The following is a 27,676-nucleotide window of genomic DNA, read 5'->3' on the forward strand; positions in this document are numbered from 1 at the left end:
ATCAAACAGACATGGGATATGAGCAAAGAGGTGTCTGTATCCACTAAAGGAATAAATGAGAGATGAAAAAGGAAGAGGTAGTTATGTTCAGTTAGATTTTTAATTGGCCTGTGAATATTGAGGCAGGATAAGGAAAGCTGTATCCATTCTCTTCCACCAGCCAACCTTCCACTTTGAAACTCACACCCAGGTTGGTGTCCAAGAACAAGTTACAAACTGGTGATGTGACATCTCAGAGGTGTTTAGAACTGTTTTTTGTTTTTTTTTTTCCCCATGAGTTCATCTTGTTAGGAAGGAGTGTAAGAATGTAGACCAAGTTTACATCCTTTTCGAAATAAGAGTGACCTGGAGCACTTGTGAGCATGCTCTCATTAGCCTCTAAGACAGATGAGAAAGCAGGTCAGCTCACTCACTTGCATTTCCTTCGAGAAAGATGGCATTTGAGGACCAATCCTCTAAAAGCGTTTGACATGGAGCTTGCTAAGTTAACAGCACAGCAAAAAGTTAATTTATTTAGAATATTTCATTTTGAGCAATTTTCATATGGCACAATTACAGGTCAGCACTACTCTATTGAAATACAGGCAATTAGAATATCTGAGGCTTCATCTCCTAGTTAATACAGCATCACAGAAAGTCACTGGGGATGTTCCCAGGGCACTGAGTTCAACATCATCGTACCCAGCATCCTCGTTCTTCCCCTGGAAAAGCCAGAGGCTCTCTTCTCCTTCCCCAGGATCAGCTGCCTCTCTGGAGAAGTTCAAATAAGAGCCTGAAGTAGAAAAGAGAAGTTTGATTAGAACTGAGACATGAGGATGGGACAGAACCCTCTGGTGGAAGGGAGTCAAGCAAGTGCTTATGACAAAGCATCCCTGGGACCCAGGTGTGGGGAGGGAGGCTCAGGCTATTTCACATGAGTTCCAGTGAGGATGGATCCCAGCTGTCCTCTCAGATCCAGTGCATGTGGTCTCCTGGGCTTCAGTGCATGGGGAAATCCTGCATCACAGGAGACCTGTGCTCAGGAGCTCTGGGAGACCTGCTTCCAGGCAACACAATACCAAGGAGATGCCCAGCAATGATAAGAATCATAAAAAGGAATTTAAATGTTCTCCTTTCACAGGTGATAGATGCAAATTCACAATTAGAGGGAGACTGGAGACAGGAAAAATCTGAATTCCTCACTCACAACCCAAGTCTGCTCTTAGTTGACTTGACTCCTGTTCCCAAATGTCCACAAATAGTATCACAGGTGCAGCCACAGATATCTCCTCCCCAGAAACTACACAGGCCCTCAGATGGAGAAATACTCTTTTCTAGAGAATAAGTGTCTTCTCGCAGCTACTGAAATATCAGTTTATTATGATACACACAGTCAAAGGCTTTGGCATAGTTAATAAGGCAGAAATAGATGTTTCTCTGGAACTCTCTTGCTTTTTCGATGATCCAGCGAATTTTGGCAATTTGATCTCCGGTTCCTCTGCCTTTTCTAAGTCCAGCTTGAACATCTAGAATTTCATGGTTCATGTCCTGTTGAAGCCTGGCTTGGAGAATTTTGAGCATTACTTTCCTAGCGTGTGAGATGAGTGCAATTGTGTGGTAGTTTGAACATTCTTTGGCATTGCCTTTGTTTGGGATTGGAATGAAAACCAACCTTTTCCAGTCCTGTGGCCACTGCTAAGTTTTCCAAATTTACTGGCATATTGAGTGCAGCACTCTCACAGCATCATCTTTTAGGATTTGAAAGAGCTCAACTGGTGTTCCATCACCTCCATTAGCTTTGTTCAGAGTGATGCTTCCTAAGGCCCACTTGACTTCACATTCCAGGATATCTGGCTCTAGGTGAGTGATCACACCATTGTGATTATCTGGGTCATAAGGTTTTTTTTGTATAGTTCTTCTGTGTGTTCTTGCCGCCTCTTCTTAATATCTTCTGCTTCTGTTAGGTCCATAACATTTCTGTCCTTTATTGTACCCATCTTTGCATGAAATATTCCCTTTGTATCTTTAATTTTCTTGACCAGATCTCTAGTCTTTCCCATTCCATTGTTTTCCTATGTTTCTTTGCATTGATCAGTGAGGAAGGCTTTCTTATCTCTCCTTGCTATTCTTTGGAATCAAATGGAGATATCTTTCCTTTTCTCCTTTGGTTTCACTTGTCATCTTTTTTCAGCTATTTGTAAGGCCTCCTCAGACAACCATTTTGCCTTTTTACATTTCTTTTTCTTTGGATGGTCTTGATCCCTGCCTCCTGTACAATGTCACAAACTTCCATCCATAATTCATCAGGCACTCTGCCTATCAGACATAATCCCCTGAATCTATTTGTCACTTCTACTGTGTAATCATAAGGAATTTGATTTAGGTCATACCTGAATAGTCTAGTGGGTTTCTCTACTTTCTTCAATTTAAGTCTGAATTTGGCAATAAGGAGTTCATGATCTGAGCCACAGTCAGCTCCCGGTCTTATTTTGCTGACAGTACAGAGCATCTCCATCTTTGACTGCAAAGAATATAATTAACCTGATTTCAGTACTGACCATCTGATGATGTCCATGTGTAGAGTTCTCTCTTGTGTTGTTGGAAGAGGGTGTTTTTTATGACCGGTTCATTCTCTTGGCAAAACTCTATTAGCCTTTGCCTTGCCTCATTTTGTACTCCAAGGCCAAATTTGGCTGTTACTCCAGGTATCTCTTGACTTCCTACTTTTGCATTCCAGTCCCTTATAATCAAAAGGACATCTTTTTTAGGTGATAGTTCTAAAAGGTCATGTAGGTCTTCATAGAATGGCAACTTCAGCTTCTTCAGCATTACTGATTCGGCATAGACCTGGATTACTGTGATACTGAATGGTTAGCCTTCATGTATGTGACAGTGAAAAGATATTATTAAAACACTTGTTCCATCTTTGAATTTGGTTTAGTTCAGATCCGTCACTCACTCATGCCTGACTCTCTGTGATCCCATGGACTGCAGCATGCCAGGCTTCCCTGTCTATCACCAACACCCAGAGCTTGCTCAAACTCATATCCATCGAGTCGGTGATGCCATCCAACCACTTCATCCTCTGTCATCTCCCTCTCCTCCTGCCTTCAATCTTTCCCAGCATCAGGGTCTTTTCAAAAGAGTCAGTTCTTCGCATCAGGTGGCCAAGGTATTGGAGCTTCTACTTCGGCTCAGTCCTACCAATGAATATTCAAGATTGAATTCCTTTAAATTGTCTGGGTTGATCTCCTTGCCATCCAAGGGTCTCTGAAGAGTCTTCTCCAACACTACAGTTCAAAAGCATCAATTCTTCAGCGCTTAGCTTTCTTTTATTGCTGCTACTGCTAAGTCACTTCACTCGTGTCCAACTCTGTGTGACCCCATCGACGACAGCCCACCAGGCTCCCCAGTCCCTGGGATTCTCCAGGCAAGAACACTGGAGTGGGTTGCCATTTCCTTCTCCAATGCATCAAAGTGAAAAGTGAAAGTAAAGTCACTAAGTCATATCTGACTCTTAGCAACCCCATGGACTGCAGCCTACCAGTCTCCTACATCCATGGGATTTTCCAGGCAAGAGTACTGGAGTGGGGTATGCTCAATTAATCAATAAGTTTCTCTTTCGGCCATGACACATGCTTGTCGGATCTTAGTTCCTTGACCAGGGTTGAACCTAGGCCCTAGCAGTGAAAGTGCAGAATCCTAACCTCTGGACCACCAGGAAATTCCGTAATCTATAAATCTTCATGCAAGTATATCACAAAGTGATAAGTTTATGTCACATTATGGAGACATAAATGACAAAAGCAGAGTGATTCCTCACTCCTTGCAAGGAGTCTGATAGCATTAAATATGGCATATGGTCAAGATGATGCTACCAAATATATGAGATTACTTATATTTTGGATCTCTAGAGAGGCTGGGCATTGAGGAGCACAAATTCACTCTTTTTAGATAGAAAGATTGCAAGAGATCAACTGACCCCACTCACCTGTCTGAGAGGACCTCACCCCATCCTCCTTCTCTGGGGGCACTTCCTCCTCATTCCCCTGAGAGGCAGAAGGAGTTCTAGGCACTGGTACTTCTTCAGCATCATCGTAATTTTCAGCAGGGACATCAGTCCTCTGATCTGGGGGTTCCAAGAACAGACAAGGGAGTGGATGAAACCACAGTAAGTGAGATGGTCTGGGGAATACCTAAGATACCTTCTGACCCAGAGTTTCTGAGTTTCTGAATAGAGGCACCAGTCACTCCTTGTTTCAAAAGACTTTTTTCTCTAAGACCATGTTTCATTTTGATGTATCCGTAAGCCAAAACATGATTTTACATATCTCAATATTTTCTAGTGCAAACTACATATCTCAAAGCAACTCTTCCACCACTGAGCATTGCTAAAGTACTTTGAAAAATTGTGCTTTATGGATGTTATTTTTTTAAAACATTGTGTGCCTGTGGTGATTCTGGACACAGAGAGACCAGCCCCGACATGAGACATCACAGAACAGCCAGAGAAGGAGAAGGACGAACCCCATCTGGACACAAGGGATGCCTCTGGTCCATCAAAGGAAAACCATTCTCCTTAAATCTCCTCTCTATGAGGGAAACTGTCCTCCCCAGACCCAGCCGAGGCAGGTCCACCTCTATTTCCTGGACTGGATCTGTAGTCACTGTTGTCCTCACCATCTCTGGTGTAATACGGCAGTTTAGTCAGTGAGAAATCTGACGGGAAGCCTCATGTGGAGACAAACATCACACAACACACAGAATTTTTCCTCCCCACACCCACGGGACATGTGTTAAGGCTGAGAAGGGACAGGCCTGGCTTCTGCAGTGTAGACAGGCTGGGAGGTCACGGGGCTCTGAGAGGCCATCCTGCCTCTTTGGAGGAGCCATCTCTGTGAGCCTGGGGCACACATGGGGTCTGCAGATGCTGAGAAGATATGCACAGCCAGTGGGTGGTGACAACCAGAGATCCCAGGAGGGCAGACAGGACACTCACCTGGGCTGCCCAGACCTTCCTTCTGGGTCAGAAGGTAATCGAGCTCCTCATACACAGCTTCAGCAAGAGCATCTTCATAGCTGGATAAGGCTGAGAGATCCCCCAGCAGGTCAGAGAAGCTTTCCCAGATACCCTGATCCAGCCAGCCCACCTTCATCTCCCTGGTGCTCACATGGGGACTGCCAGGACCTCAGCATCATCTCCTACCCTATGCATCATGTCAGCACCTTCTCCCCTCGTCTGACCCTGATTACAGCTCAGCACCAACTCTGTCTGGTCTCACAGGACAGGCCATGACTTATGAGAGTTCACACCCCAGTCCTAAGAACCTCTTTCTACTCAGCCCTTAGAGCTCAGCACGGAGCACATGGAGTCTGCAACTCAGAACAGTACTTGGCCCAGGTTCCCCTCTTCATACCTGCCCCATCTCCTGCCTCCACACACTCTCCCTGGTCCCCAGTTCCCCCTGCAGCCCACCTCTGCGCTCTGCTCTCCATCTGAGCAGCTGAGTCATCAGGATGACGAGGACCAGGAACAGAAGGGCCCCCAGGATAAGGCAGAGGATCCCAGGCAGGGAGAAGATGCCAGGGAGAGAATTTGAGGTTGTTCTGGTCCCTAAGGAGAACAGGAAAAAGGGCTGGAGATAGTCTTGGGCACAGAGATATCTCTGTATCAACATGTTCAGGAGCTCCGGACAATGGTGTCTCAGCCTCAGACAGTGTCAGGGTTCCCCTAGGTCTCGTCCTGAGACAAGTCAACTCCACCCTAGCCAGTGTGGCCCCGAGGCAGAGATGGGGATTGTCAGGGAGCTGCCCTGCCGAGACAGCCTCTGAGGACCCAGCTCATCCCTTCTCCTTGGGCTTCAGGAGACAGAGCATCAAACAGTCCAGGGACCTGCACCTCTGTGATGAGGAGCAACACTCAAGGCAGGTGGGAGATTCTTAGATTCTACAACATGGAAACCAGACTTCCTTGGACCCCGGGCATGAGAATATTTGACCCTGGACATCAAGGCAGGGGATTTCCCCAGTATAATGCCCTGGCTCCTCCCCAACAGCCACGGCTCCTCAGACTCTTTCCTCTTCTGAGTTGTCAGAGGGCCCACAGAACAGATCCCCAGTATTTGAGTATTCTCTCCTGCCTGTGGATGGATCACAGTACCTGCTGTAGTCGTGGGCACTGTTGTCCTTACACCTAAAGATAAAAACAGTAGTGTGGGGAAGAAGAATTGGCCAGAAAGCAGGGCAAACCCATTTTTCCCTCCTGAGCCTGAAATCAGACCTCAGTCTCCACAACACCAGTGTCTCGTCCTCCCAGCTCCCCTGTCCTAGATCAGAGCCCCAGGACCTGCACACTGTCTAAATACAAACTCCCCACCACGCCTGGCCCAGCCCAGTGCCCCCGCAGTGCCCCAGCTCACCCAGGGTGGACCCCGAGTCCCTCACTCACCAGAGCACCTCACACCAGCATCCTCCTCGTGCTTGCAGTCACTCTGCCCCCAGGGCTCCGCAGCACAGTCCCACAGGGAAGACTCCCGGCCCCCACACCGCACCTCGTCTAGCCAGATGCTCCCATTTCCAGGGCCAAATGCTGCAGACTGCACGGCTTCTAGGGCCTGGCCACAGCCCAGCTGCTGACACACCACCTCAGCCTCTGCCAGGCTCCAGGAGTCATCGCACACGGTGCCCCAGGAGCCGCTGTGCCACACCTCCACCCGCCCTGAGCACTTGCTGTCTCCTCCCCTGAGCCGGAGCTTCTCTCTGTCTGGAAAGGCAGCAGCCCCTCCTGTGACTCCCCTGGTGGGGGGAAGGAGCCCCTGGGAGCCACAGGGGATGGGGCAGGGCCGAAGTACCTGTGCAGGGTGCAGCAGTTGGACAGCTCTTGGGTCTTCTTCCTGCACACAACAGGAAAACAGTGGATCAGGAATAGCTGAGGGTGTTCCTGTCCCCACATAAGATTATCTAAGGTCCATGGTTCGGTGCAAATGACATGTGAAAACACAGGCTCATTATCTCCTGGGATGAAACATTCACTGCATCTGATCACCAGCTGAAATTACTTTAAATATTTACTTGTTTATCAGTCTTCACACCCCACAGCAAATATAAACATAGACATCTACGAATGTACACACACCCCTCTGAATGAAAGTTCCATTAGAAGAAGGACCTTGTATATCTTATATGTGCCATGTTTCTGCTATTAGGACAGTGCCTGCACATTGTATGCACTCATTCAACAAATATCTATGGAAAACCATTTCGAAATACCTAGATAGCGGCTTGATAAACATTTATTAAATGAATGAATAGACAAAATTCAGTGAAATAAAATTTCTTTTTTTAAATTCATACTAATCAGTGAAATAGTAAACCAAATATAAATTAATGGTAACAGTCTATGATAATAGTTCATATTAAAAATAATCAGTCCAGAAGCACAGAGTCAATTTATATTCAAAATCTCATGTACACAATTTTAATGGAAAAGTATTAGATAGATTATAAACTACTCTTACCTATTATTCAGTGTGACAAGTGGGCAAGTGAAGACTACTGTTGTAAAAGGAAACTCTCTTTTCTAAATTTATTTTTAATTGGAAGAAATTGCTCCACAATGTAGTGTTGGTTATGTGTGTGTGTGTGTGTGTGTTAGTCGCTCAGTCTTGTCCAACTCTTTGCGACCCTATGGACTGCAGCCCACCAGGCTCCTCTGTCCATAGGATTTTCCAAACAAACATGCTGGAGTGGATTGCTATTCACTTCTCCACTGGATCCTCCCTACCCAGGGATCAAACCCAGGTCTCCCACACTGCAGGCAGTTTCTTTGCTGTCTGAGCCACCAGAAAAGCCCATAGTGTTGGTTAGGAGTCTCTTAAAAAGAAAAGTATACAGGAAAGACTTAGTAGAATTCTGAGAAGGTATATGGACACATATATGTACACACTGAGTAAGCCAGAAATTTTTGCAATAGTTAAAAAATGCCTATTGAGAACAATTTGTATTGAGAAGATGCAGAAACAATAAACAAAAGACTGAAAATATATATAAAAGAATTGAAGCTGAGAGAAGTAGAAATTCAAAAAAACAGAAGGGTAAATAGTACCTGTCATAAACTATCAATATTTATATATTCTTTCCAGATCATCCTTTCAAAACTCCTACCCATTCTATGCAGAGAACCTCTGAGAAAAGGATGGCAGGACCTCTGTGAGCAGGTTGCTCATTTTCATGGTCAAAGACTTTACCACCTCTCAATTCACAGGGTTTAATTGTAGGAAAAACATCATCAATAAAAGGTCTCATAGTTTAATGCCTCTTTGGCCTTCAAATGAAAAAGACAAAGAGATAAGCAAAGAGAGGCAAGGAAGGGAGTGAGCCTCTGCTTTTGAAGTATCTGATCCCACATTCTCTCAGCTATGGGTTTCAGGCAACATCCAGCATACCATTCAAGGTGTACCTGAACGGGGCGTGTGTGTTTGTGTATGTGGAGGGGGAGGGAAGGAGAAAGAGAATCAGAGAGAGAAATGTTGAAGGAATAAGGTGCTATGGCTTAACTATTTGTCGCCTTCTCCAACATTTATTTATTTCATTCAAAATTTACTGCTGAAATCTCAGTTCCCAATGTAACAGTATTTAGTGGTGGAGCCTTCTCAAACTCTTCCAAAAACAGAAGAAAAGATCACTTCCAAATTCATTTTATGAAGCCAACATCAGTCTGATACCAAAGCCAGATAAGGACACCATGAGAAAAGAAAATTACGAGCTAATACTCTGATAAGTACAGGTGCAAAAATCGTCAACAAAATATTAGAAAACTGAATTTGACAATACACTACAAGAGTCATACACCATGATCAAGTGATATTTGTTCCAAGGATGCAAGGATAGTTCAACATTCACAAATTAATCAATGTGATACACCAAATAAACAAAATGAAGGTAAAAATCATATCCTCAAAGGATACAGAAAAAGTGTTTGACAAATTCAACATCCACTTACAGTAAAAACTCTTTTACAAAGTAGGTATAAAAGGATTGCATCTCAACATAATTAATGCCATATGAAAAGTACACAGGTAACAAAATACTTGACTGTAAAAAACCAAAAGCTTTTCCTCTGAAATTAGACACAAGACAAAAATGTCTACTCTTACCACTTTTATTCAACTTAGTTTTGGTAGTCCTATCCAGATCCATCAGGCAATAAAAAGAAAATCAAGATATGCAAATCTGAAAGGAAGAGGCAAAACTCACACTATTTGCAGATTGGAAAGTGAAAGTGTTAGTCACTCAGTCATGTCTGACTCTTCACAACCCCAAGGACTGCAGCCTGCCAGGCTCCTCTGTCCATTGGGATTCTCCAGGCAAGAATACTGGAGTGGGTTACCATTCCTTCCTCCAGGGGATCTTCCCGACCCAGGGACTGAACCCGGGTCTCTTGCATTGCAGACAGATTCTTTACCATCAGAGTCATGAAGAAAGAAACCCCCTCATGATATTATGTGTAGAAAACACTAAAGACTTCAGCAAAAATATGAGAACTAATACACTCAGTAAAGTTGTAGAAGAAAAATCTGTATACAAAAATCATATGCATTTCTTTACACTAACAACAAACTGCTATAAAAGAATCTGAGAAAAAAATTCTACTTACATTTGCATGAAAATGAATAAAATATCTAGGAATAAATTTAACCAAGGAGGTGAAAGACCTGCACACTGAAAAATATAAACACATTGAAGAAAGATACTGAAGATGACTCAAATAAAGGGAAAGATATTCTGTGCTCATGGATTGGAAGATCTAATATTATTAATATGGCCATACTACCCAAAGCATCTACAGATTCACTGCAATCCTTATCAAAATTCCAATGGAAATTTTCACAGATACAGAAGAAACAATCCTAAAATTTGCATGGAACCACAAAAGACGCTCAATACCAAAGCAATCTTGAGAAAGAATAATAAAGCTAGAGGTGTCGTGCTTCCTGATTTCAAACTATATTACAAAGCTGTATTAATCAAAACAGTATGTTGATGGTATAAAAATGAACATAGAGATCAATGGAACAGAACAGAGAGTCCATAAATAAACTCACATTTCTATGGTCAATTAATTTTTGACAAAGAAGCCAAGAATATACACTGGGAAAAGGACAGTTTTTTCAGTAAATGGCATTGGGAACACTGGACAGCCACATGCAAAAAATGAAACTGGACCACTGTCTTACACCATTCACAAAAATTAACTCAAAATAGATTAAAGACTTGATCACAAGTCCTGAAGCCATAAAATTTCTACAAGAAAAAACAGAAAATAAAATCCTTTATACCAGTCTTTGTGATGATTTTTTGGATCTGACACCAAAAGCAAAGGGAACAAGAGTAAAAACAAGCAGTTGTGATGACATAAGGCTAAAAAGCTTCTGCCCAATTAAGGAAACCATCAACAAAGTGAAAAAGCAGCGAATGGAATTGGAGAAAATATTTGCATATTATATCTCTGGTAAGGATTATTATCCAAAATACACAAGGAACTCTTCCAACTCAGTAGCAAAAAACAAACAGTCTGATTTTTTTAAAATGGGCAGAGAACCTGAATAGACATTTTTTTAAAGAATACATACAACTTGCCAATAGGTACGTGAAAACGTGCTCAACACGATTAATCATCAGAAAATACAAATCAAAACCACAATGAGATATGACCTCATATCCTCTAGAAAGGCATTTATCAAAAAGAAGAAATAACAGGAGTTGAGGAGAATGTGAAGAGACAGGAAAGCTTTTGCACACTTAGAGGGAATGTAAGTTGATGCAGCCCCTATGGAAACAGTATTGAGGTGCATCACAAATTAAAAATAGAACTGCCATATGATTTAGGAATTTCACTTTGGAGTATTTATCTGAAGGAAACAAAAACACTAACTTGAAAACCCAATGTTCATTGCAGCAACATATGTTCAGTTGCTAGGTTGTGTCTGACTCTTTGTAACCCCATGGACTGCAGCATGCCAGGCTCCTCTGTCCTTCACTAACTCCCAAAGGTTGCTCAAATTCATGTCCACTGAACTGGTGATGCTATCTAACTATCTCGTCCTCTGTGGTCCCCTTCTTCTTTTGCCTTCAATCTTTCCCAGCATCAGGCTCTTTTCCAATGAGTCAGCTCTTGTCATCAGGTGGCCTAAGTACTGGAGCTTCAGCTTCAGCATCAGTCCTTCCAATGACTATTCAGGGTTGATTTCCTTTAGGATTGATTGGTTTTATCTCCTTGCTGCCCAAAGAACTCTCAATTCAATTGCATTGAAGCACCACAATTCAAAAGCATCAACTCTTTTTAGCTTCTTCTATAGCCCAACTCTCATGTCCAGACTTGACTACTGGAAGAAATATAGCTTTGACCATATGGACCTTTGTCAGCAAAGCGATGCCTCTGCTTTTTAATACTCTGTCTAGTTTTGTCACAGAGGAACAAGCCTCTTTTAATCTCATGGCTGCAGTCACCATCAGCAGTGATTTGGGAGTCCAAGAAAAGAAAATCTGTCACTGTTTCCACTTTGTCCCCTTTGCCATGAAGTGCTGATGATCTTAGGTTTTAGATGTTGAGCTGTAAGCCAGCTTTTTCACTCTCCTCTTTCACCCTCAATGAGAGGCTCTTTAGTTCCTCTTTGCTTTCTGCCATTAGAGTGGTATCATCTGCATATCTGAGGTTGTTGATATTTCTCACAGCAATCTTGATTCCAGCTTGTGATTCATCCAGCCTGGCATTTCCTATGATGGTCTCTGCATATAAGTTAAATAAACAGGGTGACAATATACAGCCTTGATGAACTCTTTTCCCAATTTGGAACCAGTCGGTTTTTTCATGTCCAGTTCCAACGGCTGCTTTTTGATCTGCATACAGGTTTCTCAGGAGGCAGGTAAGGTGCCCTGGTATTCTCATCTCTTTAAGAATTTTCCACAGTTCATTGTGATCCACATGGTCAAAGGCTTTATGTACTCAATGAGCAGATGTTTTTCTGGAATTCTCTGGCTTACTCTATGATCCAACAAATGTTGGCAGTTTGATCTCTGGTTTCTCTGCCTTTTCTAAACCCAGCTTGTACATCTCCGAAGTTCTCAGTTCACTTACTGCTCAAGCCTAGCTTGAAAGACTTTGAGCATAACCTTGCTAGCATGTGACATGAGCACAATTGTGAGGTAGTTTGACCATTCATTGACATTGCCCTTCTTTGAGATTGAAACGAAAACTGACCTTCTCCAGTCCAGTGGCCACTGCTGAATCTTCCAAATTTGCTGACGTATTGACTGCAGCACTTTAACAGTATTACCTTTTAGTATTTTATAGCAATATATGTGAGTCAAACAATGTAAGTCTTCACTGATGAATGGATAAAGAAAATGTAGTATAGACATATCCACCCATAAAAAAGAAGAAAATCTTGCCAGTTTCAACAACATGGATGGACCTCAAGGGCATTATGCTAAGTGAAACAAATCAGACAGAGAAAGAAAAATACCATATAATCTCATTTATATGTGTCATATTAAAACAAAAAGCAAGTTTAGAGATGCTGAGTAGTTGGTGGCTGCCAGAGGTGGGGGATTTGGTGTGGGCAAAGGTAATCAAAAGGTATAAATTTAAATTATAAAATTAATGGGTGAAGAGCTATAACATACAGCATGGTGAATACTGTATTGTCTATTTGAAGGAGGGCAAGAAAATACATCTTAAACATTCTCATCATGTAAGAAAAATTTTTAACTATATATATGGATCCATATATATGGATCCATAGATAGAGATATAACTAGACTTACTGTAGTGATCATTTATCAATACACACAAATATATAAACATTATGTTGTACACAGCAAAAAACTAATGTTGTATCAATTATATCAATTAAAAATTTTCATAAAGCAAGTTTGGAACATGTAGATTAAATTAGCTCCATCCAAACTTCATTTTATAAACTCAATTTAAACCCATCACTTAGATTTTAATATATCAAATCTCACTAACAACATCCTACAGGGTTGGGAAAGACACAGAAACAGACATAAGTCACCTGCACATGAGATGTAGGCTTCCTCCTTTGGAGAGCATGAACTGTATTTCCATGGGCCAGAAGGACACTGCCAGAGAGAGGTATCCGTTTTCCGACACTGAATTAAATCTACCCACTGGGGTCTAGAACCTTCCCTGAGACCAACAGAGGTGTTGAGACTTCCACTGTCCCCACATCCAAGCTGTCTGCAGATCACGGACACAGTGATATCTTCCATGGGGCTGCGGCAGACACTGCCCCAGGTCCCGTTGTAGAAAACTTCCAGCCACCCAGCACACTGCTGGTCCTCGCTCACCATCCTGAGGGCCAGAAACTCTGAGATTGAAAGGGAGGAGACAGGACACAGTGAGAAACCCACTCAGAGCTCTGGGTTTTCCTCTCTCCCCAAACTTGTGAACACTCATCTCTGACCCAGCTGAGGAAGCAAATCCACTAGATGACCAGAGTCAAACCTGTCTCCTTTTTATCTGACTTTGTCCATCTGTGTCTGTCTTTCTAAATATTTCTACCACCATGAAGTAGTGAATATAAACTGAGGAAGACCAACCAGGACACCTGCAGGGAGAGGGAGCTGACTCCTGCTTCCTGACAAAACATCTAAAAGAGTGTATGAAAGGGGTGTGATGTGGACAATGTGGAGGCAGATAGAGTAATGGACCCACAGATGTCAACATGGATCCCGTGTCTATGTTTCCTTATTTGGCAAAAGGGACTTTACATATGTGATTACGGTATGGTCCTTTGGATGCTAAGAGTAACCTGAAATACGGCAGATTAACCACCTGAGCACAGTCTAATCACATTCTTAGACTCACTGTCCTTTAAAGTGGAATCCTTTTCCTCATTCTGCTTAGAGGGAGATGTGAATATGGATAATGGTTAGAGAGGTGGAGCATTACTGGTCTGATGATGAACATATAGGGTTATGAGTGAAGGAAGGCAGGCGGTTTCTAGAAGCTTGAAAAGACAGGAAACAGATTCTTTCCCAGAGGCTCAGAAGTGATGTGGCCCTGCTGAAACTTTTATCACAATCCAGTGAGATCCCTGCTGGACATCTATGCTACAGAAGTGTAAGGAAATAAATATGTTGTTTTAAACCATTAACAATGTAGCAATTTGTTATAGAACAAGCAAAAACTAGCACAGTGGCTTTAAGACGTCTCTACTATATGTACCAGAAGGGTGAGCCCTGATTTCAAGAAAAACTGTGACAAAAGACTCTGCCAGGAAACACTACTGAGAAGAAAGGACCAGAATCTCAGCTGCTGCAGGAGGCAGTGAAAGCACCTCGTCTTTACCTCTGCTGGACAGGCTTCATGGAAGGAAGCCTCCTTCTCTGGTCCTTTCAGCATCTCTCCATCAGGGCTCAGACCCCCGTCCTCCTGGGCCCCACCCCTCCCCCAAACTGTAGACAGTGTGCAGCACAGACCTGAGCAGATGACCCCGGCGTCCTCCTTGTGTCTGCAGTCGTGCCGCCCCCAGCCCCGGGAAGGGCACGTCCACACCTGGGACTCATTTCCAGCACAGTTCAGGTCGTCCAGCCAGATGGGCCCTGATCCTGCCCCAAAGTGGGCAGACCCTGTGGCATTAAGGGCTTCTCCACAGCCCAGCTGCCTGCACACCACGCGGGCATCATCCAGGTCCCAGCCGTCATCACAGATGGTGCCCCAGGAGCCCTGGTCAAGGATCTCCACTCTCCCGGCACAGTGACTGCCCCCGTCCACCAAGCGGAGCTGCCTGCTGTCTGAGGAGACAGAAATGGGACAATGGGGCATTGACCTAGGGAATGAGAAGGGTCTTCTGTCCTGTGGGACACTCACCTGAGCAGTAGGGGGCCCTCTCCTCTGAGGCCGCAGATCCTGCTGGTTCAGACACAAAGTGGTCGCAATGGGGCAGCACCTGGGTCTGGTTTCCTGAAGAAACAGTGATGATTAGAGGGTTGGGAGGGTTAAAGAACAGGAAAGTCAGTTAAACTAAATAATTTTAGGAGGGGAGGGAAGTTTGGGGTAAAATGGGTACATATATATGTATGGCCAAGTCCCTGGCTGTTCTCCCGAAACTAAAACAACATTGTTAATTGGCTATACCCCAATACAAAGTAAAAAGTTCAAAAGAAAAAAAAATAAATAATGACCTAGGGATGGAGCTGAGATGAAAGCTGGAACATACTGGTAAAGTTACCATAATCTTCGTGTTCCCTTTCTCCATGAAGAGCCCTGGTCCTGACAATGGCATGATTCCTGTTTTAAGCCAAGCTTTGCCCTAAGAATGAGTTAAACAAGTTGTTCTATCCTTCAGTTCAGTTGAGTTCAGTCACTCAGTCGTGTCCGACTCTTTGCGACCCCATGAATTGCAGCACGCCAGGCCTTCCTGTCCTCACCAACTCCCGGAGTTCACTCAAACTCACGTCCATCAAGTCTGTGATGCCATCCAGCCATCTCATCCTCTGTCGTCCCCTTCTCCTCTTGCCCCCAATCCCTCCCAGCATCAGAGTCTTCTCCAATGAGTCAACTCTTCCCAAGAGGTGGCCAAAGTACTGGAGTTTCAGCTTTAGCATCATTCTTCTAAAGAACACCCAGGACTGATCTCCTTCAGAATGGACTTAAAGTTGAAAAGAAAAAAATAAATAATGACCTAGTGATGGAGCTGAGATGAAAGCTGGAACATACTGGCAAAGTTACATTAATCTTCGTGTTCCCTTTCTCCATGAAGAGCCCTGGTCCTGACAATGGCACGATACTTAAAACAACACCCAGGACTGATCTCCTTCAGAATGGATTGGTTGGATCTCCTTCAGAATGGATTGGTTGGATCTCCTTGCAGTCCAAGGGACTCTCAAGAGTCTTCTCCAACACCACAGTTCAAAAGCATCAATTCTTTGGTGCTCAGCTTTCTTCACAGGCCAAATCTCACACCCATACATGACTACTGGAAAAACCATAACTTTGACTAGATGAACCTTTGTTGGCAAAGTAATGTCTCTGCTTTTGAATATGCTATCTAGGTTGGTAACAACCCTCCTTCCAAGGAGTAAGTGTCTTTTAATTTCATGTCTGCAATCACCATCCTCCGTGGTTTGGAGCCCCCAAAAATAAACTGTGACACTGTCTCCACTGTTTCCACATCTATTTCCCATGAAGTGATGGGACCAGATGCCATGATCTTAGTTTTCTGAATGTTGAGCTTAATCTACCCCTAAATAGAAGAAGCAAAAAAAAGCCTTTCTGTAGGAGTTGTACAATTATTTATCTACAATGTTTGTGATTTTAAAAATACTTATATAAAAGAGATCTCATGGAAAACCAGAGCAAAAACAAACATTAAAAAATTTCCCAGGGTATTTGGCTCTTAAAGTTACCTGACAAAGAATTTATTTTATTTCATTTATTAACTTTTGAGTATAATTGCTTTACAATGCTGTGGTAGCTTCTGCTGTACAGCAAATTTAGTAAGTTACACATATACATGTGGGCTTCCCAGGTGACTCAGTGGTGAACAACCTGCCTGCCAAACAGGAGACTGGGGTTCCATCCCCGGGTTGGGAAGAGCCTTTGGAGAAAAAAATGTAATCCACTCCAGTATTCTTGCCTGAGAAATCCTATGGACAAAGGAGCATGGCAGTCCATGAGGTCACAAAAGAGTCAGACACAACTCAGTGACTAAACAACAACTCTATCTATCTATTTATCTACCTATCTATTTATATCTATCCATCTATGTATCTATATATATATATATATATATATCCCCTCTTTCTTGGATTTACTTCCTATTTAGGTCACCACAGAACACTGAGTAGAGTTCCCTGTGCTATAAAAAAGTTATTATTTATCTATGTATATGTGCATGCATGCTAAGACACTTCAGTAGTGTCTGACTCTGGATTGTAGCCCATCAGGCTCCATGTCTATGGGATTCTCCAAGCAATATCTATTTTGTACTTAGTATCAATAGTGTAGGGCTTCTGAGTCTGGTGGCTCAGACAGTAAAGAATCCGCCTGCAATGCAGGAGACCTGGCTTTGATCCTTGGGTTGGAATGTCCCCTGCAGGAGGGCATGGCAACCCACAGTAGTTGTACCAATTTACATACTCATAGGTAGGAGGACTCCCTTTTCTGCACATCCTCTCCAGCATTTATTTGTGGGTTTTTTTAATATTAGACATTCTAACTGGTGTAAAGTGTTACCTGCCTGTAGTTTTGACTTGCATCTCTCTAATAGTTAGTGATGTTGTATTTGTTAGCCATCTGTATGTCTGGAAAAAATGTCTATTTAGGTCTTTTCCCCATCTTTTCATTGGACTGTTTGGTTTGTTGATATTGAGTTGTTTGTGTATTTTGAAGATTAATCCCTTGTTAATTACTTCATTTGCAAATATTTTCTCCCATTCTGAGAGTTGTCTTTTTGTTCTGTTTATGGTTTCCTTTGCTATGCAAAACCTTTTAAGTTTAATCGGGTCCTATTTCTTTATTTTTGCTTTTATTTTCTTTACTCCAGAAGGTTGGTCAAAAAAGATCTTGTTGCAATTTATGTCAAAGAATCTTCTGCCTATGTTTTCCTCTAAGAGTTTTATAGTCTGACAGAGAATTTAAATAGCCATGATTAAAGTCCTCAAAGAATTAATTAACAAGATGTGTGTCTTGGCAGAGAAATGATAACAAAAACAAATGAAACTTCTACAGCTGAAAAAGTTAACAGCTGAAATTAAGAACTAGAGAATGAATCTATCAGCACATTAGATTAATATAAAGTAGAAATAATAAAATGGAAGATGAGAGGATAAATATTCCTCTATATAGAAAAGCTGTTTACATGGTAAGTGCCTGGTTAACAATACTGTATAACAAAGTTTCCCCCCAAACTTAGTAGTTGAAGGAATTTAGTTTTTAATTTTGCTTATGATTTCTCGGGTCAGTAATTCGGGAAAGACTCAACTTGGCAGTTCTATCTTTGGGGTTTCTCATGTGGTTGCATTTAGATGTCATCTGGGACTGACATCTCTAAAGGTCTGACTGAACTGTGGTTATGTAAGGAAATTCCCAGAAGTACTTTTGTTGTTGTTAGGAGGGAGGGATAAAGGAGCATCATGTCTGCAACCTAATCCAGAAAGATTTTACATACTCAGGGAAAAACAGGGCAGGAGGGGAACAAATAAGGAGAGAAAGGGAATGCAAGAGCAAGAGAGAGAGAGAAAAGAAAGAAAGAAGGATTAAAGCAAAATGCTAATCTAACATTTGGGAAATCCAGGTAAAGTTCATAGACAATTCATTCCTAGAAAACCTTCACTAAAGGAAATACTAATAACATCAAACCCATAAAGTGCCTAGGAGAAAACCTAGTTAAAGATGTGCAAAACATCTGAGAGAAATTCAAGACCTAACTGAATGAAAGGATACATTTTGTCAGTGAATTGGGAAACTCAGTGTTGTCAAAGTCAGTCATTCTCAAATTTACATACAGATTAAATCTAACCTCAATCAAATTCCCTTGTGCTTTTGTTTGTCTGAAACATGACAAGCTGATTCAAAATGTATGTTGCTGTTGTTCAGTCACTTAGTCGTGTCTGACTCTTTGTGACCCCAAGGACTGCAGCACACCAGGCTTCCCTGTCCATCACCAACTCCTGGAGCTTGCTCAAACTCATGTCTTTTGAGTCAGTGATGCCATCCAACCATCTCATCCTCTGTCATCCCCTTCTCCTCCTGCCTTCAGTCTTTCCTAGTATCAGGGTCTTTTCTAGTGAGTCAGCTCTTTGCATCAGGTGGCCAAAGTATTGGAGCTTCAGCTCGAAAATGTATACAAAATACAAAAACCAAGACTGACCAAAGCAGTTGGCAAGAAAAGCAACAACATAACTTCTTTAAATTAAAGTTACCCAGACTTACTATGTGTGCTTAGTCAATCAGTCATGTCCAACTCTTTGTAACCCAATAGACTATAGACCACCAGGCTCCTCTGTCCATGGGGATTCTCCAGGCAAGAATACTGGAGTGGGTTGTCATGCCCTTCTCCAGGGGATCTTCCCAACCCAGGGATCAAGCCCAGGTCTCCCGCCTTGCAGGAAGATTCTTTACTCTCTGAGACACCAGGGAAGGTTCAAGACTTACTATAAAATTACAATAATTAAGAAAATGTGGAGCTTGGACGCGTTTGCAGTCCGTACGCCTGCGCGAGCTGCGGGAAGCTAACTGAAACCTGCGGTGGTGCTGTAGCCGCGCCGCGGGACTCGGTGCGGCCGACGGATAAAATTAAAAAAAAAAAAAAGAAGAAGAAAATGTGGTACAGGTGCAAGGAGAGACAAAGGATACAGTGGAACAGAATAGAGAGTATAAAAACTGTATTCAGACATATGTGCCCTTTCGCTTATCACAAAGGTGGCACTGCAGTGGGGAATAGTCTTTTCAGAAAAAGATTTTGAGTCAACTGGATACCCATATGAAAACAGGATATTTGACCCTTATCCTACACAGATGTCAATCCTAGAAGCAATGTACAATTATATGCAAAAAAAAAAAAAGTAATTACACTTCTGTGAGATACTCTCAGAGAACATTTTTGTAATTTTGGAGTAGACAAAGTTCATTTAAAAAGAATATAAGGAGTTCTAGGGACTGGATCAATGGACTAGCTCAAAACTGAGACAGAAGTACACCAAGGCTGTATATTGTCACTCTGCTTATTTAATTTATATGCAGAGTACATCATGCAAAATGCTGGGCTGGATGAAGCACAAACTGGAGTCAAGATTTCTGGGAGAAATATCAATAACCTCAGATACGCAGATGACACCACCTTTATGGCAGAAAGTGAGCAGAAATTAAAGAGCCTCTTTTTTAATTTATTTTTTAATTTTTTTTATTATTGTTTTTTTTTTTTTACTTTACAATATTGTATTGATTTTGCCATACATCATGAAACTGAAAGAGGAGAGTGAAAATGTTGGTCTAAAACTCAACATTCAAAAAACTAATATCATGACATCTGGTCCCATCATTTTATGGCAAAAAGATGGGGAAACAGGGACAGACTTTATTTTCTTGGGCTCCAAAATCACTGCAGATTATGTCTACAGCCATGAAATTAAAAGATGCTTGCTGCTTGGAAGAAAAGCTATGACCAACCTAGTCAACATATTAAAAAGCAGAGACATTACTGACAAAGGCCCATCTAGTCAAAGCTATGATTTTTCCAGTAATCATGTATGGATGTGAGAGTTGGACCATAAAGAAAGCTGAATGCTGAATAATTGATGCTTTTGAACTGTGGTGTTGGAGAAGACTCTTGACAGTCCCTTGGATGGCAAGGAGGTCCAATCAGTCTATCCTAAAGGAAATCAGTCCTGAATATTCATTGGAAAAACTGATGCTGAAGCTGAAGCTCCAATACTTTGGCCACATGATGGGAAGAACTGACTCATTGGAAAAGACCCTGAAGCTGAGAAAGATTGAAGGCAGGAGGAGAAGGGGACGACAGAGAATCAGATGACTGGATGGTTTCACCGACTCAATGGATATGAGCTTGAGCAAGCTCCAGGAGATGGTGAAGGACAGAAAAGCTTGGCATGCTGTAGTCCATGGGGTTGCAGAGTCAGACATGACAGTGATTGAACCGAACTGACTGACTGAAAGAGCACTGCATGTACAGAAAAAAAAGTTGATAAGTCAAACCAAAGATGAGTAACTTGGCTCATTGAAGTACAGCATACCATTAAGAAAATAAAAATATAAGACCAAGAATTAAACACACAAAAGTCATAATAAATACTTTTGTCAAAAGTCATCATCATGGTAATTTGCACTATTGTATTTGTAATAGTCAAGAACTGGAAATAAACTCAAATCTCTGCCATTAGTTGAATGGTTCAATGCATGGTCATGTGATCTTTCAAAGGAATACTCTATAATAATAAAAGTGAATGAAATGTTGCCATAAACAGCATTATGAGTGAATCTCAAACACAGTTTGGAGTCAAAGAAATTAGACACAAAAGAAAACATACTGTATGATTTTACATAAAGTTCAAAAACTGAGAAAATATTCTATGGCAGTACAAGTCTTAGGTAAGCAGTCTTCCCTGGAGTGGAGGACACAGCTATTGGGAGGCGATAGTGATTCTGTGGTGCTGTGAATGTTCTCTTTGTAGATCTGGGTCGGAGAACATGATCTAGGTATATGCTTATTGTTTGTACTTTGTTCTCTATTTTTATCCTTAAATAATAATGTTTCATAAAAAATATTCGTCTAGGCGTCTCTTTCCCTGACATAGCACTTCTTAGCATTTCTTAGCACCTCTTTCCCCTGAAAAAAATGAGTGAACAATGAGAATGCTATGGAGCAGGACCTTACAGAGCCTTCTCAGGACAGACCACCCTCATGTCCTCCACCTGCCTCTGTTTGTAAAAAAACCTAGCTAAAGAATAAATTTGATCACAGAAATGAAAAAAAAAATCAGAAACAAAGGAAAACAGTCAAATAGTACAAAATAATAATAGTTTAACCCTAAACAAAGTCAAGGACCTTTAGTTCCTTCTCAGGGGCTATAGATAACATTCTAAGCCATATCTTTTGAGCTATTTTGCAGATACTGAAATCCCAAACAGGTGGTAGCAATAAATAACTGGCTCCCCACTAGTCTGATGACCAGACTAGTGGGGAGCCAGTTCCTTCTCCAGGGGATCTTTCCAACCCAGGGATCAAACCCTAGACTCTTGCATTGCAAGCAGGTTCTTTACCATCTGAGCCAACAAGGAAGTTCATAATCTTCATTTTACACAATTCCAAGATCAGCCTCAAGGAAATGGGAATAAACCAACACTAGAACTGATGATTAACTGTAATTCAAACAATAAAGGTGACACTGACCAGATCTATTTCAAGATGATTGTCAGAGCTAGCTGTGCTACTCTGCAGGTAAACTGTCCCCTACTTCCACCTGTGCACTCCTGATTAGCAAGGAGGAGCTGGTTCTTTGGTACACTAGTCCTCTGTCTCCCCAGAACAGCTGGTTTCCTCAATAAAGCTGTCTTTAATTTTGCCCCACACTTGTCTCTCACTGTTGGATTCTTGAGTAATGAGCAGCTGAAACTCGAGTTCAGTAACAAGATTAAACATTTCACTACAGAATATCTTTCTTTTTAAGCCTGTTTTCCCTTACTCTCTGCTCTGGGGAAATTTCACTCCAGGAGCATCCTAAGTATAGCAGACCTTCCCTCTCTTACCTGAGCACATCACAGAGGCCGTGTTGCCATGGGAACAGTCAGGAACACCCAGGGTAGTCACAGGGCATGTCCACAGGAAGGACTCAGTCCCTGAGCAGTGAAATCGGGCTTTCCAGAGTTGATCACTTCCTTCTGCTCTGTTTGGGGTGGAGACGGCGACTCCACAGCCGAGCTGACGACAGACAACATTGGCATTGGCCAGACTCCAGTGGGAGGCACAGAGCGCTCTCCATTGTCCAAAAATGTTCATCTCCACCTGCCCCTCACACTGAGAGGAGCCATTTGTCATGAGCCGGACATCTGTGTACACTGATAGAAACAGACAGGATTTCAGAAAAATCATATTTCTTTTTTAGCTTGAAGTGAGGGTACACAGAGGCTAAATCCTGACGTGCATCTCACCTGAACAGACAACCTGAACAGCTCCACTGTGGTGACAAGTGCCCCCTGGACAGGGCACTCTGGGGCAGACCCGGAGCTCAGGCTCCTCTCCCTCACACCTGAACTCTTCAGCCCAGACCCGGGCATTGGACTCTCTGAAGGGCACATGTCCCAGGACAGACACAGCCTTGCCACACCCCAGCTCTGCACAGATGACCTGGGCAGTGGGGAGTGTGAAGTTCCCATCAGACACTGGGATCCAGGCTTCTCCAGAATGCACTTCTACTCGCCCTGAGCAGGGTCCATCCCCTCCAGCCAGACGCAAAAATCCTAAGAGAAACAAAGAACAAACCCAGTGACTGTTCATGAAACTGGCTTGACAATTGGAAACAACACCTCACAGGCAATGGTGGGAAAACATTTTCCAGCAGTGGTATAAAAGGGGATAAGAAGAGAAAATTTGACTGTTATTGTCAAATTGCATTTCCATGAGTGAGTTTCTGAAGAGATAACCAGAAGGATTGCAGGGTCAGTTTGGAATGGCTGAATCCCGAGAATATATAGTGGTTAGGAATGTTAATTCTTATCTGGGGGGCTAGAAACTACAAAGGCCCAAAGAAACTGCACAGCGGTAGACATTCAAACTTGAGTGCATAGCTGAACTAACTGAGAGTGAAAGAAGATCATGGGATTCAAGAGGTCAGAGGCCTAAGAGTCAGAGAAGTTTAGAATGTCATCCTGAAATTTCTGGGGCTAGAATTTTGGGCACGTTTCTCTGAGCCAATATTCAAGTCACTGGGGATGGGAACATCATGTGGGCTGGATCTGAGTGCAGGCATTAGGTCACAATTAGGTAACCTAATTGTGAAAGAAGTTGTTCACAGATAAGTTTGGAAATGATGAAAGCTCAGAGAGTCATAGGAGAGGAAGGGAATGATGCTAGCCATCTTTCTTAAAAACCTAGGATTTATGAACACACCTGAGAGAAAGTGAAGTCTCAGTGGGATTATGCAAGACAACTGGGTTAGTTGATTACTTCATCCTAGACATGAATTCTTAGCAAATGTGAAGGAGTGATGAGAGTTTAATGTATTCTAACCCTATCTATATGCCTACTGCATATTCCTTTCCTATTTGGATTTCTGAGATAAGAAGCCAGCAAGCTACGAAAAAGGAGAGTGAGAGGAAGATAGCAGAGAGCAAGCAAGCCATATATATTTTAGAGATTTCTAAATTGCAAAAGCCTCAGTAGTGACGAAACATAGATTTGGAAACCAAATACTTGTTCAACAAGATTTTAACACCTTTTATCCCCTGGGCTGCTCCCATTTGCCACCTAACACTCCTACCCTTTCCCAATTCCCCCAATGCAGAAAAGAAGAAATGATCTTAAGAGCTACAAATAGATGGAAAGGATACTCCAAAAGGGAAGAACTTCTGTAGGGAGTGAGGTGGGGTGAGTGGTAGGTTAAATGGGGAGTGGATGGAGTATGAGAGAGAGACCAAAGAAAAGACTCATGATCATGATTTCATGCTTCAGGGACCATATTTGGACAGAGAAAAGGTAATCCAATGGGGGAAAAAAAACCTGAAAATCATAAAGAACAATTTTTAAAATAATTTGCCTGGTTTCTGAGTGTGCTCATGGTTATGTAGGTAATGGTGGAATTTGTCCTGGTAAAGGACTCTGATTGCATAAGTATGTGAACTTTGAAGTCTCAAAAAGAATGATGTAACAGAATAAAAATCTACTATAGAGAGCAGGAGAGGACAGAAAAGACACCACAGAAATTAAAGAATTGAAGGATTAGCTTGACCACTGATATAAGAATGAATGATGAGGGAGAGGATGATCTGCTTGCCTTTTATTATTTATCCACTTCCATCTCCCCAGAGAGGCCCAGGTTAGGACCCCTAGCCTCCTCTGGCTGGGAGTTTGGTCACAGGCTACACATTCTAATTAAAGCATTTTTATTTAACTGGTTGTTTTTGTTGCTCAGTCACTCAGTCGTGTCTGACTCTTTGTGACCCCATGGACTGCAGCACTCCAGGCTTCCCTGTCTTCACTATCTCCCTGAGTTTACTCAAACTCATGTCCATTGAGTCAGTGATGCCATCCAACCATCTAATCCTCTGTTGTCCCCTTATTCTCCGGTCTTCAATCTTTCCCAGCCTCAGGGTCTTTTCCAATGAGTCATTTCTTCTTATCATGTGGCCAAAGTATTGGAGCTTTAGCTTCAGCATACATCCTTCCAATGAGTTATTCAGGGTTGATTTCCTTTAGGATTGACTGATTTGATCTCCTTGCTATCCAAGGGACTCTCCAGAGTCTTCTCCAGCACCACAGTTCAAAAACATCAATTCTTCAGCGCTCAGCCTTCTTTATGATCCAACTCTCACGTCCATACATAACTACCGGAAAAATAAACATAGCTTTGACTATATGGACATTTGTCACAAAGTAATGTCTCTGCTTTTTAATATGCTGTGCAGGTTTGTCATAGCTTTTCTTCCAAGGAGCAAGCGTCTTTTAATTTCATGGCTGCAGTCACAGTCTGCAGTGATTCTGGAGCCCAAGAAAATAAGTCTATTGCTGTTTCCATTTTTTCCTCATCTCTTAGCCATGAAGTGATGGGACTGGATGCCATGATATTAGTTTTTTGAATGTGGAATTTCAAGCCAGCTTTTTCACTCTTCTCTTCCACTTTCATCAAGAGGCTCTCCTCTATTCCTCTTTACTTTCTGCTATTAGGGTGGTGTCATCTGCATATATGAGGTTATTGATATTGTTATATTAATTCTATGAGATCAAAAATTTAGAAAGAATAAGAAAAAAGTATTTCTTGTATTCTGTTTTGTATACCCTGATACATGTGAAATATTCAAATATATGCTGAATACTCAATAAAGTCTTATACATATCAGGACAGAGACTTCTGAGATATAGTATATCTTTTTCATTTTCTATTGATTTTAAAATTTACATGGAAGAATAAGTGTGTGATAATTCCAAGAAAATTATTAAATAGAAGGCCGATGGGAGTAAAGATATTAAATATAGTAAAGACATATCCTTGTCTGGCCTCTTGCTGTGTACACATCCTGTGTCCTTAGACATATGTAGCATCCTTCACACCATACCTGGCCCCTCAGTGCTGCTCAGAGAACCTCACAGTTACCTTCATCAACTCCCATTGCCATTCACCTTCCTCCCAGCTACTATAAAACCTTTTCCACCTTCTTCAAAACTTAAATTTGTCCACTTACTCCAAATAAGCCCCCAAATGCAATTCTCTTATATTATTGAAGCCATCAGATATAAACTTTATATTCTCTTAACATAAAACACAGAAATTCAAATTTTATTACCTCCACCTTTGACTTGTCAGTGCATGGCTAAGTGTTCCTCCAAAGTTTGCATTTATACAAATGTTTTAAAGGAAAAATTGGAGAGAGAGACTTTTCTAGTAACAATGGAAGAATATATGACTCAGAGCATTTCATCAACAATTCTCTACCATCAAAGAACTATAAACATTTATGTCTAAATTTGCAAAGGAAACTTGAAATCTGGCACAAATCCATAAGAATCTCTGATCTGTTAAATGATAACCCTTGTAGGGATACCCTCTATACATGTAAATGATATCCTCCTATAGTAGGAGTAGCCTCCACTCATACTAACCTAGTGCAAAATAATGTCTCACACTGTTTGTATAGAAACAACTCCACCCAGGAAAGTACATCCTCATTTTTTGTCCCTCCCTCTCATAGCCTTCCTGTGCAAAGGGAGTGTGTATGTGGCTGTTAGCAAATGTTTCACTTTTACAAAAAGTGAATTATGAAAAAAATTATGAGGATTTATTTTAACTGGGAGAATAAATAAAGCTATTTTAGTGTCAGGTAAGACCACTGGAGAAGAAAAGAATAGCAGAGACTTGTAAGAGGAAAGTATATGAAGCTCATTGCTCACAGCTACAGGGCACTCACGGAGGATGGGTAGTTGTCTCAGCCCTCTCTAGCCCACCCGTCCCCTATTGTCCCTCTGATCAGACACCAGCTTTCATGGAACTTTCCATTCTCTCAGCTGGTGGGCAATGAACTGACCATACCTGAGCAGATGACTCCTGCATCCTCGCTATGATCGCAGTAGTGCTTCCCCCAGTCCCGGGAAGGGCACCTCCACACGTGGGACTCCTTTCCTGTGCACCTCACGTTGTCCAGCCAAATGGGCCCTGATCCCGCCCCAAAGGAAGAAGAGAGAGTGGCATCGAGGGCTTTTCCACAGCCCAGCTGTCTGCACACCACGCGGGCATCGTCCAGGTCCCAGCTGTCATCACAGATGGTGCCCCAGGAGCCCTGGTTAAGGATCTCCACTCTCCCGGCGCAGTGACTGCCCCCGTCCACCAGGCGGAGCTGTCTGCTGTCTGAGGAGAGAAAAATGGGACATGGGTCGTTGACCTGGAGAATGAATAGGGTCTTCTGTCCTGTAGGACCCTCACCTGAGCAGTAGGAGGCGCTCTCCTTGACCCTGGTGGTTCTGATACAGTCTTTGCACTCCTGCAGAAGGCAGTGGCAACCCACTCCAGTACTCTTGCCTGGACAACCCCATGGACAGAGGAGCCTGGTAGGCTGCAGTCCATGGGGTCGCTAAGAGTCGGACACCACTGAAGCAACTTGGCAGCAGCAACAGCAGCATTGCACTGGGGCAGCAGCTGGGTCTGGTTTCTTATAGCGGTGGCAAGAGAATTAATAAGGTTGAAAAGTAGGAGGAAAGGTTAAAAAAAAAAAAGTAGGTAAAGAAAGGTTAAATAATGTCTATCAGTGCTGCACTTTAAGTAAATAATGAAGTAGAGAATTAAACCTAAAATTTTCCACTTCCAGGGAGAATGGAGTTCACAGCAGGCCAATGTGTCTTGCTGGGTCTTTCTGGATACAACTTTAAAAGCTGGAAACTATTTTTTAAGAAACAGTAAATGTATTCGACATTTGTTAACACAACATGGACTAAATATGCTAAAA

At 42.3% G+C, this 27,676-nt stretch overlaps 1 protein-coding gene across 1 annotated transcript in view; it reads right to left on the reverse strand.

Annotated features, from left to right (window-relative positions):
- Positions 1 to 485: 485 nt before the first annotated feature.
- The window catches only part of LOC133248193 (antigen WC1.1-like), a 144,357-nt gene continuing 117,166 nt past the window's right edge, over positions 486 to 27,676 (reverse strand). The window contains 13 exon segments of the mRNA XM_061418014.1: positions 486 to 772; positions 3,971 to 4,108; positions 4,979 to 5,068; positions 5,456 to 5,593; positions 6,140 to 6,172; positions 6,428 to 6,742; positions 6,831 to 6,872; positions 13,056 to 13,370; positions 14,485 to 14,799; positions 14,876 to 14,968; positions 22,274 to 22,582; positions 22,676 to 22,984; positions 26,767 to 27,081. Of these exon segments, the coding sequence (XP_061273998.1) occupies positions 606 to 772; positions 3,971 to 4,108; positions 4,979 to 5,068; positions 5,456 to 5,593; positions 6,140 to 6,172; positions 6,428 to 6,742; positions 6,831 to 6,872; positions 13,056 to 13,370; positions 14,485 to 14,799; positions 14,876 to 14,968; positions 22,274 to 22,582; positions 22,676 to 22,984; positions 26,767 to 27,081 (2,579 nt within the window). The 3' untranslated portion in view covers positions 486 to 605.

This window comes from Bos javanicus, chromosome 5, assembly GCF_032452875.1.
Source record: "Bos javanicus breed banteng chromosome 5, ARS-OSU_banteng_1.0, whole genome shotgun sequence".
Classification (NCBI taxonomy): domain Eukaryota; kingdom Metazoa; phylum Chordata; class Mammalia; order Artiodactyla; family Bovidae; genus Bos; species Bos javanicus.